The sequence below is a fragment of the Cajanus cajan genome, chromosome 8 (assembly GCF_000230855.2).
Source record: "Cajanus cajan strain Asha chromosome 8, NIPB_CcT2T_4, whole genome shotgun sequence".
Classification (NCBI taxonomy): domain Eukaryota; kingdom Viridiplantae; phylum Streptophyta; class Magnoliopsida; order Fabales; family Fabaceae; genus Cajanus; species Cajanus cajan.
In genome coordinates, this window is record NC_138524.1 from 4,203,616 (window position 1) to 4,220,862 (window position 17,247).

The window sequence follows — 17,247 nt, forward strand, 5'->3', positions numbered from 1 at the left end:
AAAATCATACTAAATATAACATATTAAATCATTAATTTAACCAATTAAGTTATTTATAACAAATAATTTATTTAAATTTGGTATGTAAATGAAGGGTTGTTCTTTATTTATAAACTTTTTGCTTGTCTTATTTTTAATTAATATGCGACTTAAGATTTTTACAATACAATTTCTCATATATAATATTATTGGACTTGGTGCATGTATGTTAAGTCTCAATTATGCTTCTTTTTTGACAAGACTTATTGAACAATTTCAATCATCCTTTGCACCATTGCAACATAATTGTTATCTTTTTGATTTATTTTGTGTGCAAATATAGCTAACCCATAATTTTGCTAACAATACCTTAATACACCTCATTTTTGTGCAGGTATTGAGCTAGAGAATTGAAGATTGAAGGTCCTTAGGATTGGAAATCTAAGGAGCTAAGGAGCAGAGCAGAGTTGCTGCGCCGGGCGCAAGATGACCCGCGTCGGGCGTGATCGAGACAAAGAGTGACTCAAAGTCTCTGGAAGACATTGCGTCGAGCGTAAAAGGAAATGCGCCGGGCGTGTTTTGAGGCAGAGTGCGCTTATCTTCACTGGAAGGCCCTGCGCCGGGCGCAAATACTTATGCGTCGGGCGCAAAACCCTAATCTAACTCCTCAAGTTCGTATTTGAAGCCATTTTCGAGGGTTTTCTCCTCATTCACGCAGGGGCGCCTCCAGGAGCTGCGGAAGGGATTTCCAGGGCTTGGGACCGTTCGTGTGTGGGTCTTTCCTTCGGTTCTTCATTCTCCCTTTATCTCTATTTTGTATTTGCCCTCATTGTTTTGAGTGGTTCTACCCATTTTTTGTGGGGTTAGATGTAACCAACGTACTCTATTGTAATCCTTACGTTTTAATGATATATATATGTTGTTCATTCATTGTTGTGTACGTTTCTATGCTTAATGCTTGCTTTGGATTGATCACCCTTTACATGATTTAAGGTTCCATTAAGTATTGGGAAATACCATTGAAACTAGTTCTGAAACATATGCCCAGTGGGGATTGTATCTAGGGATAAAGCTTGACCCATTAGTAGTCTTAAACCCTAGCCCGTAATGCGGGTGTAGATATTGAGTACTCAAGGAATTGACTAAGGAATTCCTAGTGGGGATTTATATCTAAGGGATTAGTTTTGAGTAAACTTATGGGTTGACTAAGCAATGTATGTAACAAGAGATTAATGATTCATTAGTCCGACGTTTGGTGAAATCTGACCTCACAACCTCACAATACCATTATACCATTTCTACCCTTATCCACTCACAAACAAATATTTTTATAGCTTTCATTCCAATAGTCATAACTTTTGATTCAACTTGCATGACAAACTATGAAATTAGAATCATTCTTTAGTCACGAATAGTCAATAAATACTTATGTTACCTTCTAATCCCTGTGGATACGATAATTTTACTACTTGAACGACTGATATACTTGCCGCGTTTGAGACCGTTGATAGAATTAAACTGATTTACAATTATAACAAAAGTATTTCAACGGAAATCTCAACAATGTATAAATGGTAAGTAACTATTTTAGAGTGCATATAAGATAGTTTTGATACCATCATAGAATGTGAGTTTAAATCTAACTCAATCTTATAAAATTAACTTATAAGATAAAGGTTGTCTTCTACTTAATTATAATTTATAGTCGATGTGAGACTTAATTTTTTTTCAATATAATTCTCACATCAAAGACTTGGTATGTGGATAGAGACTGAATAACCTTTTTTTAATAATTTATGATAAGTGAGACATAAATTTTTTCAATACACCTCTACAAGTCGACCAACACTTTTGTGCTTTTTACATGTGTGGATAATGATAGTAACCCTTTTAGAATAAATTTAAGATATTTATGATATTATCTTAGAATATGTATTTGAACCTAATTCAACTTTATAAAATTGATTTATAAGATAAAAATTATCTTTTATTCATAAACTCTTTATATGTATTATATATATATATGGTTATAATAATACCAGTGTGACTTTTATTAAGTATTACACTGCTCAATAACTTAATATTAAATGTGAATTTTGTAAATCCAACTGTTAGATTAATTTTTTTTTACTCTTAGATCATATATACAAAATTTTATATTAATTCAAGATAATTTAATACTTTATTTTTATAAAAAAAATTGATATAATATATTTATTTTAAAATATACTAAAATATGAACACTTTGATTACTTTAAGTTTTTGTTCAATTTTAATAAAATTTGATATAAACATATAAAGTGATATAAACTTTTAATCAAACGGTTGAATTTATAAAATTCACATTTAATATAAAGTTATTGAGCGGTATAATACTTAATAAAAATTACATCAATATTATTATAACCCTCCTTTTATATATATATATATATATATATATATATATTATAGATGTGACAATTTTATTTTTCCGATACTTGTTAATCAAACAATTATTTTTCTACACTAATAAGGAGAACGTCCAATAGAAAATATATGTATGCAATAATTTATTTTCTTTTATCATTAAGGTAGCAAGCTATCCTATTGTTATATTGTTATCAGGCTGTATCCCCTCAGGCTTCAATTATTCTTTTAACAATGTACTTATTAATTAGTATTTTACTTTTTTATAGATAAGTTTAGTATTTAACTTAAAATTAAATTAACTTATAATTATTCTTCAACTCTTTGAATAAGATTTCATTTTAACTTATCTGTACAAGTACAACCAGATGTTTAAGATAATAATAATTATTATATTTTTAATTATACTCTTATCCCTATGTATTTTTTAAATGTTTCGAACACGTATTATGGATGAGAGAAATAAGAGTAGAACGACGCTAAAAAATAATAATATACAAATATGTTGATTATATTTTGAATATATGATTTTATAATTAATGTGGAGGAATAAAAAAATTAAAGAGAGTAATTGAATTCAAAAGAGAAGGAAATAAAAGAAGAGGTGAGCTCTGAGCTTCCCCCAAAAAAGGGTCAACATCGAGTACCATTGTAATGCAACCACGACAAAAAAAATTCGTGGTGGGTCCCGTTACGGAAGGTTCATACGGTCTTTGTCCAATTTCCCTTCTTTTCGGCGATAATTTTGCTTTTTTTTTCAAACTTTTCAAATTACTTAAAATTATAATTAAGTAGTAAATGAATAGAATATAATTAAAATAAGAAATCTTACTTAAAACTGTTAAATAAACTCGTAAAACCAATAACGCAATTAATTTGTTTGTTAATTGAGTGATTAAATTGGTAATGATGGAAGGAAAGAAAAAGCAATGAAAGGTCCTTGTTAACGAAGACAAGAACAATAGGTTAGGCCGTAGCTAGCCACCAGTGATTAGGCCTGTTATCCCATTTAATAGCCTTTCCACCGCCACGTGTCGGTCTCCCTCTACTTTCACCGCTGCATTAATTAATTAAAATATTAGTACGAGTACATTCCATTGAATTTATGAAGAGAGAGGTAATGAAATACTAACAGTAGCAACAGCAGAGAGAGACAGAGCAGTGTCTGACTCTGAGTGAAACATCCATTCTCCTCTTCCTCCTCCTCCTCAACCTCTTCCTCGTGATTCCCGAACATTCTCTTCTTAATTCAGCTCCACGCGCGCGCTTCCGCTACTCGCTCCCTCCATTCCTAGGGTTTCGCTTCTTAAACGCTGAATGCGGCTTCTCTCCACCGTTCGCGCTTGATTCATTCCACCACAATGTCAGGCCCGCTCGACCGTTTCGCCAGGCCCTGTGCGTTCCTCTTCTCCCTCGCTTAGGGTTTCGGTGGGTTTCGACGCTCTCTGACGCGTTTCGCTTCGGTTGTTGTTGTTGTTCTTCTTCTTGTTGCAGGTTTTGAAGGCTTCTCCGGGAGCGACGAGAAGAAGGAGAGGAGATCTGACTTCGAGAACTCCGAGGACGAGAGGAGGACCAGAATCGGATCTCTGAAGAAGAAGGCGCTGAACGCCTCCTCCAAGTTCAAGCATTCGCTCAAGAAGAAGAGCAGCAGGAGAAAGAGCGATGGACGCGTTAGCTCTGTTTCCATTGAAGATGTTCGCAACTTCGAGGAGCAGCAGGCCGTTGATGCGTTTCGCCAGGCCTTGGTTATGGACGAATTGCTCCCTGAAAAGCACGATGATTACCACGTCATGTTGAGGTGCCTTGCTTTACCAAAATTATCGCTGGTTTCAACTGCGTTACCTTTTTTTTTCCCCCCCTTAATTTTTGCATTTTACAGGTTCCTGAAAGCGAGGAAGTTTGATATTGAAAGGGCGAAGCATATGTGGGCTGATATGCTGCAATGGAGGAAGGAGTTTGGTGCCGACACCATTATGGAGGTAAATGCGGATACAATTCGGATAAGAGTTGTTTGGAATAATTTCCTCGGAATCACATGAAGAAAAAATGAAACATATTTCTTCGTGAGCTAAAATTAGCTTATGAACATGCTAGTTTCTAAAAGCTTTCTTATTAAGCTTAACCAAAAAATTAAAGATTAGCTTGTGCATAAAAGAAAAAATTATTTCATTTTTCATTTTTATTTTTTTTCTTCCAAGAGTATTTCAGGAGAAGTTTATTGAAACAGGCTTAAATATATAGGTACATTTAAAGATTAGCCTCTGTGGAGGTGGAGGTTGGATTTTGTGCTTAATGTTTTGTGTTTGTATTAGGATTTTGAGTTCAAGGAATTAAATGAGGTCGTGAGGTATTATCCACATGGGCATCATGGGGTTGATAAGGAGGGAAGGCCTGTTTACATTGAGAGGCTTGGGAAGGTAGATCCGAACAAGCTTATGCAGGTTACGACCATGGATAGATATGTAAAATACCATGTACAGGAGTTTGAGAAGTCTTTTAAGATAAAGTTTCCTGCTTGCACAATTGCCGCCAAAAGGCACATTGATTCAAGCACCACGATTTTAGATGTTCAAGGCGTGGTATGTTACGATTAATTGTTACTTGTTGCGTTTGCCTGTGGATTACTGTGACGTATGGAAAATTTATGTTGTAATTTCAACTTTTAGGGCCTTAAGAACTTTACAAAGTCTGCACGGGATCTCATTATGCGATTACAAAAGATTGATGGTGACAATTACCCTGAGGTGAGATTCTCAGTTTGTGTGTAATTTTGATACCTTACAATCCTTGTTTTGATTTCATCCCTAAAGAGCATGTACTAAGATCTCTGCCATTGCTGATTAGAGATTTTTTTTTTTTCTCTTTTATAAATGACACAGACTCTTTGCCAAATGTTTATCATAAATGCTGGCCCAGGATTTAGGTTGCTATGGAACACTGTCAAGTCTTTTCTTGATCCCAAAACAACTTCGAAGATCCATGTATGTAAAAATGCTATATTCTAGCTTCCTAAGGGCTAAAGCTCTTTTCATGATGGTTTAAGGCTGCTGACATTACTTGGTGCCTCTGTACTTAGGTTCTTGGAAACAAGTACCAAAGCAAATTGCTTGAAGTAATCGATGCCAGGTACGTAATGGCCCTATTTCTCTGTATAGTGTATATGTATGTTAGAAATTTTGTAATATATTTTAGTATTAATCAATGTATTCAAATTTTTAGGCATTACTACCAATTTACACCATCCTTTAAAAGGCCTAATATTTTTGTGCACTTAATGCAGTGAGTTGCCAGAATTTCTGGGAGGTACCTGTACCTGTGCAGATCAGGGAGGTTGCCTCAGATCTGATAAAGGGCCCTGGAAAAACCCTGAAATACTGAAGGTTATATATTAGCCTTTCTTCTTTATAGGCTTAACACGTGTTCTACGGATCAATCTTGCTACATGCTAACTGTTAATTTTACACGGACATTATGCAGATGATTCTCAGCGGTGAAGCACGGCGGGCAAGGCCAGTAGTAAAAGTTCTAAATAGTGAAGGGAAGGTTATTGCATATGCCAGACCACAATACCCAATGGTAATATATTAATTGTATGGTTTATTATTGCTTGAACTGGGTTGAGGCTGATTTGATTCCTTTGTACCTCTTCAGTGTCCTTTTCATTGTGTTACTTTATTGATTGCGGCACTTCCTTCTTGCAGGTAAAAGGCAGTGACACATCCACAGCTGAATCAGGGTCTGAAGCTGAAGATATAGCTTCTCCAAAAGCGATGAAGAGCTACTCACACCTGAGGTTGACACCTGTTCGCGAGGAGGTAATTGTTGACTTTGTGATCTGTTAAGTCAATTGTTTTCATTAAATGGCAGAAGTTTAAAATGACTCATTGACTGATTATATATTTATTATGTGAGTTTAATGTGTATTTGATTAAATGCACCGAAGATATTCACTATATTTAAAGATATCACGAGGATGATCAAAATATAATGCTTCTCAAGGAACTTGTCCTAGGTTTGCCCTGTTATATTCCAAACACAGAAGTAATTTATACTGTGTTCTGTCAGGCTAAGGTTGTTGGAAAGTCAACCTATGTTGGTGGTGGTAACTTAGCTGGGTATGATGAATATGTTCCAATGGTGGACAAAGCCGTTGATGCTGCATGGAAGACACAAGTGTCACTCCAGAGGTCTCAAACATCAAAAGGTTAACAACTTAAGATTTATATTGCTATATTACCCTTTCTATGAATCTTCTCTTTGTTCTTATTTACCAAAATTCAATACAGATACTTAAAAAAACCTGTGGATTAAAATGTTGTGGCTGCTTTCAGTTAAGGCATGCAGAAATGTATTAATGTCATGAGCTTAGGTGAAAGCATAGTGACACTCATTATGCTTTAACCTTTGCAGGACATTTGATGACTGTATATGTATTAATAATGTCATGAGCTTTGGTCTATAATATTGTGTCATAACAAATAATATAAAAGGTAATGCTCGATTAAATCATGAATTCTGACTAATGAATGTTTGACTGAAATTAACTGATATTTTTATAGTCTATTGGAGACCATGAACTTGATTTTCTTTTAACACTCATGCTCTTAAGCAAGCTGTGCACCATTTACTTATAGCCATAATTAACAACCCACTCCCTTGTTTTTAAAATCTAATCCTTGTTTTTAAAATCTAATGCTTTCAGCTTTTGATATTTAAATTTTTTCACCAACTTGAAAAACATGATAGTAAACTTCAATTTACGAAAATGGTGTATTATATCTGGTGCACTTATAATTTCTAGTTGGTTAGAGACAAACCATTTTCAGGACCCATAACTTTAAGAGTTTTAGATCTTGGAACAGTTGATCCATGACTTGATATTTATGATCTGCCAATGCTTTAAGCTCAAAAGACTTTCATTTGAGGAGTGTATTTGGGATTATAAACACTTCCAAAGTCCCTATTTTAAGCTTTTGGAAGATCTAGTTCTTTGCTTGGTTTCTTGATTTGAATTATTTGGTGTAATTTTCACGAGGATTGTTAAATTGAAATTTCCATTACAGGAACACCTCCCCTCCCTGACACTCCAAGAGCTCCTGAAGGGATTCGGGCTCGGATTTTGGTAGCTCTAACTGTCTTCTTTATGACACTGTTTACTCTCTTCCGTTCTGCTGTATGCCGCGTGACCAAGAAACTTCCTGCAGTATCATCTAATAATTGTCAGGGAACTTCAGAGCCAACTCTTGATACAACAAACAATGAGGACAGTCATCCTCCTTCTCCAACTCCATCATACACAGATGCAAATCTCCTTTCCTCCATGATGAAAAGGTTAGGTGAGCTTGAAGAGAAGGTTGACACCCTCCAATCTAAGCCATCTGAGATGCCTTATGAGAAAGAGGAATTGCTAAATGCTGCTGTATGTCGGGTGGATGCTTTGGAAGCAGAGCTAATTGCAACTAAAAAGGTAGGGTGCTATAATTTTATTTTTTAAAAAAACTGTAGTCATGATGATGCACTTCACATGTGGATATCTATTACACCGAGGTATTTTCATGTCTTATTTCTTATTTTTTGTTATCTTTAACGTCAACTAAAATCCTTATCCTACCTTACTCATGTTATCGGGCTGCTATGTGAATACACAGATGGGCACATTCTTAAATAATCAATGCTATATTTTTCTTCATGTCTAATTTTATTTTTATGTTAAACATTTATTGCTTAAAATACATTTGCACTTTATGGATTGTTCGATAGGCTCTTTATGAAGCATTGATGAGGCAAGAAGAGTTACTTGCTTACATTGATAGTCAAGAAGAAGCTAAGTTACGGCGGGTAAGTTTGTCTCTTGTATCTCTCAACACAATTGAAAACTTGGGATGTTATTCAAATTTCTGATACTTATAATCACTTCATTTTGCTGCTTATCAGAAAAAGTTTTGCTGGTGAGTTTTGTTGCTGATAGAAAAGGACGATGGGAGAGAGGGTGTTTCCAATCATGGTGCTCCTAGGAGTGTTGACCTTGCACATGATGTTGAACTCTGAACACTGATTTTCAGTTTAATGAGTAAACTAAAAATTGTTTCAAACACGTGTATAGCTAGAATGACTTATTTGCTGGATTAAACACAAGCCTTGTTTTTTGCTCTGGCTACCTTTATTTGTTGTATTTGGTGTGATTGTCTTTGTTATTGTTAGTGGTTTGAAAAGCGTTCGTTCTTCTGTTCTCATAACTTACATTGAATATTAATCTATTCTGGGGGATAGCGAGGGTGAATAAAGGTAAAAGAAAAATAATCCCCAACTATAATTTTTCTCGCAAAGATTTGAGGAAATTGAGCATATTTCTTGCTAAAAACCCTCAGACCTCAGACACGTGAGCAATGTTTATTTTATTTCTCAAATTTAAAGACAAAGATGCTAAGGGGCTTGTGCATATATGGTCCAATATACCGAATATGTGGATTCGGTTGGCTTAATTACCGTAATCTTTTGGTAGTTGCTGGTGGTTGAAATAAAGATCCGTTTGTCAAATAGGTAGTTGTGGAGATTTACGAAAATTGAAAATGTTTGTCATAGGTTGGAAGTACGTTTACTTCATTAGAGGGACAAAAAATCTACCATTTGGTTGAATTAGCTAGCTTAAGTCTTTCTAGATTTTTTTTTTTAACAATTTTGTCTTTACACAAGATGTAATTTCTACAAAAGAGGGGGAAATATAGCTCATGTCTCGTGAATGCATGAGTTACTTTCAATAACCTTTTTTCTCAAATTATAGGTTACGAAGAATAGATGGGGTTAAAAAAAGTTTTTACGGAACTATTGTTACTCGACTTTCTAATCTGATTTTTGTTTAATTACGTCTCGCCTATTTTTATTGAACACATATATACACAATTGTCAAGGAATGGCACACTATTATGCAGAAGATTTCAGTTGAATAGCTGATAAATTATACATAGGTGAATGCAATAGCATCCGGTGGGGCTGGAGCTGATGATTAAGAAACGCCACCAACAAATTACAACTCTTTCTAATGTTACATATTTGAGGTCAGACAGCAATAGGTACCTATCTTCTTACCAACGGAACTGCAATAATAAACCCAAAGTCATGTGTAAGCGAAAGCAGTCAAAGCACTACCACACTGCGTATAAGTACTGCCTATTAAAATATGCATGGCAAGTCATGGTTCAGTGTCAAAGTTCCGATTACTTACAAACTTCTTTTTCTTTTTGGCAACGTGGGCTTGGAGATCCACTTGTCGAGTAAGGGCATCATTAAGTGCCTAAAGGAAATAAAATATTTCAAATAAGTTAGCAGTCAGCACATGAACGATGCACCTATCATTTTTCTTTTTTTCTTTTTTAATCTTGATATAGGTACAAAATATTTATTTTTAGAAGCAGTGATTAATCTCTGTAAGAAATTCCAAGTGCACACATCTTTTACTATAAGATGCTTGTATCACATGTTATTCTCAAATGATGATGGCATGCAAGTATCAAGGAAAACCAATAATACCTTTTTGGTAGTATCCAATTCTTGCTCTAGAGTGCTGACTCTCTTTAGAGCATTGTTCAGCATTGCTTCCAGTTCAGGTGGTATGGCAGGTTTCATAGAGAGGACTTTCACCTTCTCTTCTAGTTCAACCATGCGCTTCATCAGGGCCATTTGATCATCAGCGGAAATAACAGGTGCTTTCATCATATTGCTTTCAGAATATACTGGATTACTATAAAAGGCAGCTTCAGTGACTTTCTTTGGCATGCTCTTTGTCATGCGGATCATTGTTATAATTCCCATAAGAAGGGCCATGATTCCGCCAGTAAATGGATTTCTAAACCCGTTAGAAGCATTGCTAGGTAAACAATCTGCAGCTTGAGCAAAAATTGTTTAATACTAACAAACTCAAAAGGTCTCAAATCCATATGAAACTTGGCTATACTTCTGGCCAGTTATATCAGTGATTGAAAACACCACAAATCCATTCACAGATATGCAAGTATAATCTTAACCAGTAAGAACAATGATACAAATTACAGAATACCTTTAGAAAGTGCAAGTTGATCATTTTGTACGGCTTTTTCCCAAGATGCATTGACCGGCTTGTCTATCACAGGGACAAAGGTTAACTGTTCTGCGATCTGCCAATATGTAAGGGCAATGCCCAAAGAGCAGTTAATTCTGCAGTTATCTTTTCATCAATCATTTGTTTTATCTATACATGTTGTAAGAGGATATTATTTAGAAGCAATCTTTTTTATTTTCACTTTTTTATTAGATAATTTTACCTCTAAATTCACATTATACACTTTATATTTTTTAAAATTACTGACTCTCTACAATAAAAATACTACCGTTATGTATTTCTAAATTTGAATATTTTTTTTGCTACAACTATTTTTTCTCTTCCTCTACGATGTAAATTATTAAATGTTATTCATCTGCAAAGCCTTGAGATTATAATCTAAGTCAATTACTATGATTAGTTTTAAGAAAGTAATTTGGAATCTAATTTAACCTTACAAAATCAATTTATAACGTGAGAAATACTTTCCATTTATATACACTAGTATGGTCATTTCATTAGTCAATGAAAAATTTTCAATACAAGATTCGACATCTGTGTATGAGTTAATAATGATTTGATAGTAGATGACTCGATTGGTTCTAATGCCATGTAAGAAACTAATTTGAAACCTAATTTAACCTTATAAAACTAATTTGTAAGGTGAAAGTTGTCCTTTATTTATAATTTTTTTATTTGTCTCACTATTAGATTCGATATATGGATAAATAATGAGTAACCCTTTTTAATAATTTAAGATAGGTGAAACTTGAATTTTTTCTAATACACCTCACATCTAATATTATTAGGTTTGGTGCATGTATAAATACTGGATGACTTTCTTTAGTGAATCTAAGATAGTTTTGATATTATTTTAGAATGTAAGTTTAAGTCTAACTTAATTTTACAAAATTAGTATGTAAAGTGAAGATTGTCCCCTAATTACAAACTTTTTGTTTAATCTCTAGTCACTTGAGTTTTTGCCAATAACCAGGTAAAGTATCTGCATCATGCTAATATATGCAGTTTCCTTAACTGGTTAGCGCAATAAGTAATATGTACAATGGAAGCAACAACTGATTGAAATCTAAGGAACTTACATCTGGAGCAGTAACGAGTTCGGCATGCCCCCCTTTTGGCAGAAAAACATCGCATACCTTAATATTTTAGGAGAGAAAAAGGTAATCAAGTCATTAGATTTCCTGGCAAATAAATATGATGGGAAGAAAGTTTCGGAACAAAACTGAATTTGAAATTGTAAAGTAGTTAGCTAACTACCTTTCGGAATGTTGGTTCGTCGTCAAGCATTGCTTTCTCTTCAATCCCGGACAAGGTTTTCCTCATGCATTTTCCTTCTCCATTTTGAACCATCTAATTAATCCAAAGAAAACACTTCATTATTTTCTATTTTTATTATACAAATAAAATGAAATTAATCTTACTATCACTACAAAAAAAATATTATATAATAACACAATACTTATTAAAAATTACTTTTACTTACACCATAAATATAATAAATATTGGTATATTATTAAAAATATAGGTATAAACTATAATGATACATAATATATATTGTGAAATCTTATTTAAAATCAAAGTGTATAATTACTATATTTCAAATAGATTTATATCTTCAAATTTTATACTTATAATAACATTTTTTATATGTCATAATATGTAATTTTTCTTATAGTCTACCTTGAAGATGTCTGGGTCATTCCATGGTCCCTTGTCTGAAAGCAAACAACCACCTTTGTCTCCACAAGTACAAGTACCACCCAAGAACTCTGGAAGTTCACTGGTAAATAATAAATATGAACAACGTGTTATGTCTAGTCCTAAGTAACAATGTTATTCACTTATTCAGTCACATATTTACATGATCATAAATGGTTATTAGTTATTACTCAATCTAAACTATGTATTAGTATATGACCTTCATGTCTTAAATTTCAATTGATATGAGAATGAAATAAAGTACTTTAACGAGGATCGAGGAAAACATTAACCTGGCATCAATGATTTCAAGCAACTTGCTCTGGTATTTGTTACCTAGTACCTGGTCAACAAAGCATTAATCTGTTGAGTGCTCCTACTTAATTGAAACCTACATCGCCTCATAGTGAGACAGGTATTAAAAAGATGCTTACGTGGATTTTTGAGGTGGTCTTAGGATCAAGGAACGACTTAATAGTGTTCCACAACAGCCTAAATCCAGAACCAGCATTGATGATGAACATACGGTTCAAGGTCTGTGAAAAGAAAAGTTCAACCAGGGTAAATTCAGAAGGTGGCATTTGAGCTAAGAAAGTAGCGAACGACTGAATACTACCTCAGGATAGTTGTCACCATCAATCTTCTGAAGACGCTGGATGAGATCCCTTGCAGCTTTGTTCAAACTCTTGAGACCCTGAAAACCCATGCTAGTCAGCAGTTAGTTTACATATGTAACAGTTGATAATATGATATGACATGATATCTACAATTATGACAGGAAGTGTAGAGCACCTCCTTAAATGTAAGGTGACTATCAGTTAATTAAGATGTTATAGTACTTCTGCTCTTGCTAGTTTTTGTTCCCTCCCAACTCAAAGCCAATTAAAGTAAACTGTTCTAATTGGACATATGCGAACTATTGTATTTGTTATCTACCGACTTAGCCAAGATAACAGCTCAGTGGTTTGGCTTTAATAAGGGATAGATGTAATCGTGCCAAAGCTTCATCAAGTGTTTTAATACACTCAAATACAAGTATATAACATTTTATTAGGGTTAAGAGGAAGGAGGGTATACTTTCTGAGTGTTCTGGACATGAACATCAGCTAGACTTTTCTAGGTGTTTTCTATAAGGAACAGTTTTATTTGGGCACAGGGATTAGAAATGTAGAGACTATATATGTAGCAGTTGTGTTGCATAATTTCATTCATACATACCACTCCTTGCACATCCAAGATAGTTGTGCTTTGGTCAATGTGCTTCTTTGCTGCAATTGAACAGGCAGGGAACTTAACAGTGAATGTCCTCTCAAATTCTCTTACGTGGTACTTAAGATAGCGATCCATAGTTGTTACTTGCATCAGCTTGTTAGAGTCCACCTGACCCAACCTTTCAATGTAAACAGGCCTCCCTTCCTTATCAACTCCATGATGCCCTTGTGGGTAGTATTTTAGAACTTCTTCTATCTCCTTGAATTCAAAATCCTTGACCAAAAAACAAAAGAAATTTTGGTTAGCCAGCCACATGAAAAAAATGTTGCCTAGAAAAGTATAATTCTGAACATTGTTTTTTTTTATTCCTAGGTAAATACCTCCATGATGGTGTCAGCACCAAACTCTGCCCTCCACTGAAGCATATCTGCCCACATTTGTTTTGTTTTATCAATGTCATACTTCCTTGCCCTCAAGAACCTGGATCACCATATAGTAAAACATTGAGTGATACAACTCATGTTACATCTATTAGTGAATAAATGAATGAACAAGAAACTATGTCCTAAGGGCTACCTTAACATCATGTGATGATCATCATGTTTTGAGGGTAATAGCTCTTCCAAGACTAGTGTTTGACGAAAAGCATCAACTACTTGCAACTCTTCTGCATCAAGATCATCCTCAATAGCAACAGACATAACCCTGCTATGCCTCCTCCCCTTCTTATGCAAGGAATGTTTGAACTTTGAAGATGCATTGATTGCTACCTTTTTCAAAGACCCGAGCTTCGTCTTCTTTTCATCCTCTAAATATTCAATATTCTCAAGACCTGCTTTTGCAGAAAAAATAATTAACTCGCCCAAGTTTGAACAAGAAGACAATATAGACATAAGAAATTCACAAGCTAGACAATCTTACAAATATAAAGCACATGTTTGTCCAATTTTAATAGTACAACACTAATAATTTGAATTTGTAACTGTTTTCTTTTAGCTATCAACCTCACATTACGATCATCCTAATGAAAGACACTAATTGAAACACACTAACGGAACTCTCGGTTTTTAATTTTTAATCTCATATTTATACTATATCCATAATGCATACCACAAATAATTGTCCATTGATCATACGTTTAGACTAAAGACATTGTAAAGGAAAGCACAGAGAAATAAATCATCTTGATTTCAATCATTGATTCCTCTAATCGGTGAATAACTTTAGTAACATAACAGCATTCTAAATAGTAAATGTTTGTCTGTTAATTATAATCATCTGCTTTCAGCTTCCTTTGGTTTTCATTTTTCTCATGAACGTCATGCATTGAACAAGATTCAAAACTGTTATATGCCATATACAAACATAACATGTATAATATATAAAAATTCCTTTCCCAACACATGCATAAATGAAATTAAAATGCAAAGGGAAGGAAACTGCAATACAATACAATAGATTTACCAGCTTTAGCAGGTCGATCTATAGTAGGTATCGACATAGTGTCACACATGATTAATTATTGAACCTCGTAAGCTTCCTCAAATGAGCCGTAAGTAATGCAGAAGAGAATCAACAACGAACATATGCGCCTACACCTTAACTTTATTAGCCATGAAACAACATGCACGTTAGAAGCAGAAAAGCCAATCCTTATTCAAACAGCAATAAAACAAGTCAAACTCCTCCATAATATTCAGCATGCATGAGAAAAGAAAAGCCAAAGAAACAAAGATATTGTCACAATGATATATATACTTAATGCATATATCAGATGGAATTAATATCTATGGTGGCTGAAAAAGTTGATGATTCAACATGAAAGAGAAGTATAACAAGAAAGAATGGTAGGAGAAGAAACCTCGTGAATCAACAGGAATGTAGGCGATGCAAAAGCAAGAGATGAGAAATATATGATCCGAATATATCGATGCAAAATGGGAAGCGAGGTTGGTGCAACTCATAATTAGAGTTTGCCGTTTTTTGTTTATTTACTTAATTATTGCATCGATCAACGTTGCTATATACTAGAAGGAATACAGATGGAGATGGTGTTGGCGAAATGCATGCAACTCCGTTCTTTCATACACTACGCAACCCAACCGATTCATCTATACTTTCTATATGCTTTACTGTTTTCTTATTTTTGGCTCTCTTTAACATATTTGGTTCTTTTCATTTATAGCGTTTAATAGTTTTAACTATATTTTAGTATAACTTTTTCTAGTTACGTTTTGTTTACTTTGATTGCTTTAATATATACGAGTCTAGTTAAAGTCTACCCTTAACCTATTGATAATTTACTTTTAATTATATATGGACACATGCACCTAAACCATACTTTCACGTGCATGCGAGCTTGTTCAATTAAAGATAAAGAAGAAAGTAAAAATAAGGGAGTTAGATAGCTTTTTAAATATTTTGTATTCTCATGTAGAAAAATTGTTAGGACACTTTTTTAACGACAAATGATTATCCTATCTAATTAAAAGAGATGCGACCACTTATAAAATTTATAATTTTTAATAAATTTTAATAATAATTAATAGTGTTCCTATCATTTTCCTATATATTTACTCTCTGTGTATACTTCCATTGGATCTTGTATATAAATTTATTCAATAATTAATAATGAATTGTTACCCCAAAACTATTTCAAAAACCAGATCAAATATCTAAGAATTATGATTACCCAGAATTCCAAATGGAAGTAATTCATATTACAAACAACTAATTTTCTTTTCAATATCTTTCTAAAAGTGATTGAAAAGAACTTTTGGGCTTTGGCCTATTATCTTGTATTTCCTCATTTTAAAATGAACTCTTACTTTTGTGCATCATTTATATGGTTTAAAACTTTACCTCATTCTAAGAATCTAAATGCACATGGATATGGGATCCAGTCCTACGTAAGATATCCACAATATTCTCGGAAGGACCAATTGAACAGAAACATTATGTTATGTAAAACATAGAATGCATGTTAACATAAATGTTGTTTGGAGTTCTTGTTAATTAATGCATTAAAGCAGAGTATTGAATTTCTCCTCGCTATAATTGGTTTGTTATGTCTATACATTGAGTACACTATTCTAAGTAGGTTGAAAATTTCCCTTTTTCATTTTTCATCTTCTAATAACACTATTACATATCAGATATTGGTAAATCCTTTTTCCCGATTAGATTATTAATTAATTAACAGCATATACATTGTTATTAACAGCGCAAAAACGACGTAAGATTTGCAGCGTGATGGTGTGGCCATTCATAATGTAGCTGCTTACCGCATTAGATTGGGAACAACTTGCAATTGAAAGCATGTTTCCTTAAAAGGTGATTGAAGTGAAACTTCTTATCTAAAATTATAAATGAATGTGTGAGGGTGGCATGAAATAAATTGTTCAGCACTTAATGAAATCAACATTAAGATGTATTGATTAATTATACACATTTTCTCTTCCATCCACCTACATAAAGAGTGTAGGGTTATAATAACTTGCGATTATGATTGTCTAGCAGATCTATGTTTAGTCTTGCAGTTGATTGACTTTGGGCTTCGTTATAGTTGAAACGTTTATTAAACAATCCCTATTAGTATTTGAGGTAACAGCATAACTAGAAATTAGTAGTTTTGTTTTTGTTTTATTTTATTTTATTTTATTTTATTTTATTTTTACATATTCCACGCAACACGTAATAACATGCTATAGTCATTACACTTAATGAAACAACTACTAGTAGAAAAACATACAAATTACCTAAGGCAAACACATAAACAATTCATGGATATATACAAGATATATATACATACATGTGAGCAACTAAATATACAATTATATATATGCATTTGTACAATA

At 33.6% G+C, this 17,247-nt stretch overlaps 2 protein-coding genes across 3 annotated transcripts; one reads left to right on the plus strand and one right to left on the minus strand.

Annotated features, from left to right (window-relative positions):
- The first annotated feature begins 3,486 nt into the window (after positions 1-3,486).
- On the plus strand, positions 3,487-8,621 carry LOC109799947 (phosphatidylinositol/phosphatidylcholine transfer protein SFH8). The gene is made up of 14 exons (XM_020360612.3): positions 3,487-3,780; positions 3,880-4,183; positions 4,265-4,364; positions 4,698-4,964; positions 5,052-5,129; positions 5,265-5,366; positions 5,462-5,511; positions 5,666-5,765; positions 5,863-5,961; positions 6,087-6,200; positions 6,451-6,589; positions 7,449-7,852; positions 8,146-8,223; positions 8,320-8,621. The coding sequence occupies exons 1-14, from the start codon at positions 3,747-3,749 to the stop codon at positions 8,335-8,337; spliced, it is 1,887 nt and encodes a 628-aa protein (XP_020216201.1). The 5' UTR covers positions 3,487-3,746; the 3' UTR covers positions 8,338-8,621.
- A 664-nt stretch (positions 8,622-9,285) lies between these two features.
- Positions 9,286-15,387, minus strand: LOC109799948 (phosphatidylinositol/phosphatidylcholine transfer protein SFH3). 2 transcript variants are annotated; one of them, XM_020360614.3, is made up of 15 exons: positions 15,252-15,387; positions 14,855-14,993; positions 13,967-14,222; positions 13,771-13,870; positions 13,397-13,663; positions 12,795-12,872; positions 12,613-12,714; positions 12,472-12,521; positions 12,161-12,260; positions 11,738-11,830; positions 11,560-11,616; positions 10,439-10,535; positions 9,913-10,262; positions 9,608-9,676; positions 9,286-9,479 (listed from the first exon to the last, which is right to left on the minus strand). In XM_020360614.3, exons 2-15 carry the CDS (start codon positions 14,901-14,903, stop codon positions 9,468-9,470), a joined length of 1,680 nt encoding a protein of 559 aa, XP_020216203.1. In that variant the 5' UTR covers positions 14,904-14,993; positions 15,252-15,387; the 3' UTR covers positions 9,286-9,467. The 2 variants fall into 2 exon arrangements, with proteins under 2 accessions (XP_020216203.1, XP_082917925.1); XM_083061799.1 differs by lacking the exon at positions 15,252-15,387 and having other exon boundaries at positions 14,855-15,241.
- Positions 15,388-17,247: the final 1,860 nt, after the last annotated feature.

Bases quoted from the DNA above. Each gene is read 5' to 3' on its own strand.
- LOC109799947 (XM_020360612.3), top strand. From the start codon at position 3,747: ATGTCAGGCCCGCTCGACCGTTTCGCCAGGCCCT. The intron at 4,365-4,697 runs GTAAATGCGGAT...TGTTTGTATTAG, and splicing joins GTGCCGACACCATTATGGAG to GATTTTGAGTTCAAGGAATT. The intron at 4,965-5,051 runs GTATGTTACGAT...TTCAACTTTTAG, and splicing joins TTTTAGATGTTCAAGGCGTG to GGCCTTAAGAACTTTACAAA.
- LOC109799948 (XM_020360614.3), bottom strand. From the start codon at position 14,903: ATGTGTGACACTATGTCGATACCTACTATAGATCGACCTGCTAAAGCT. The intron at 12,715-12,794 runs GTAGTATTCAGT...TTCTTTTCACAG, and splicing joins ATGGTGACAACTATCCTGAG to ACCTTGAACCGTATGTTCAT. The intron at 10,263-10,438 runs GTATTCTGTAAT...CTCAAGCTGCAG, and splicing joins TCAACTTGCACTTTCTAAAG to ATTGTTTACCTAGCAATGCT.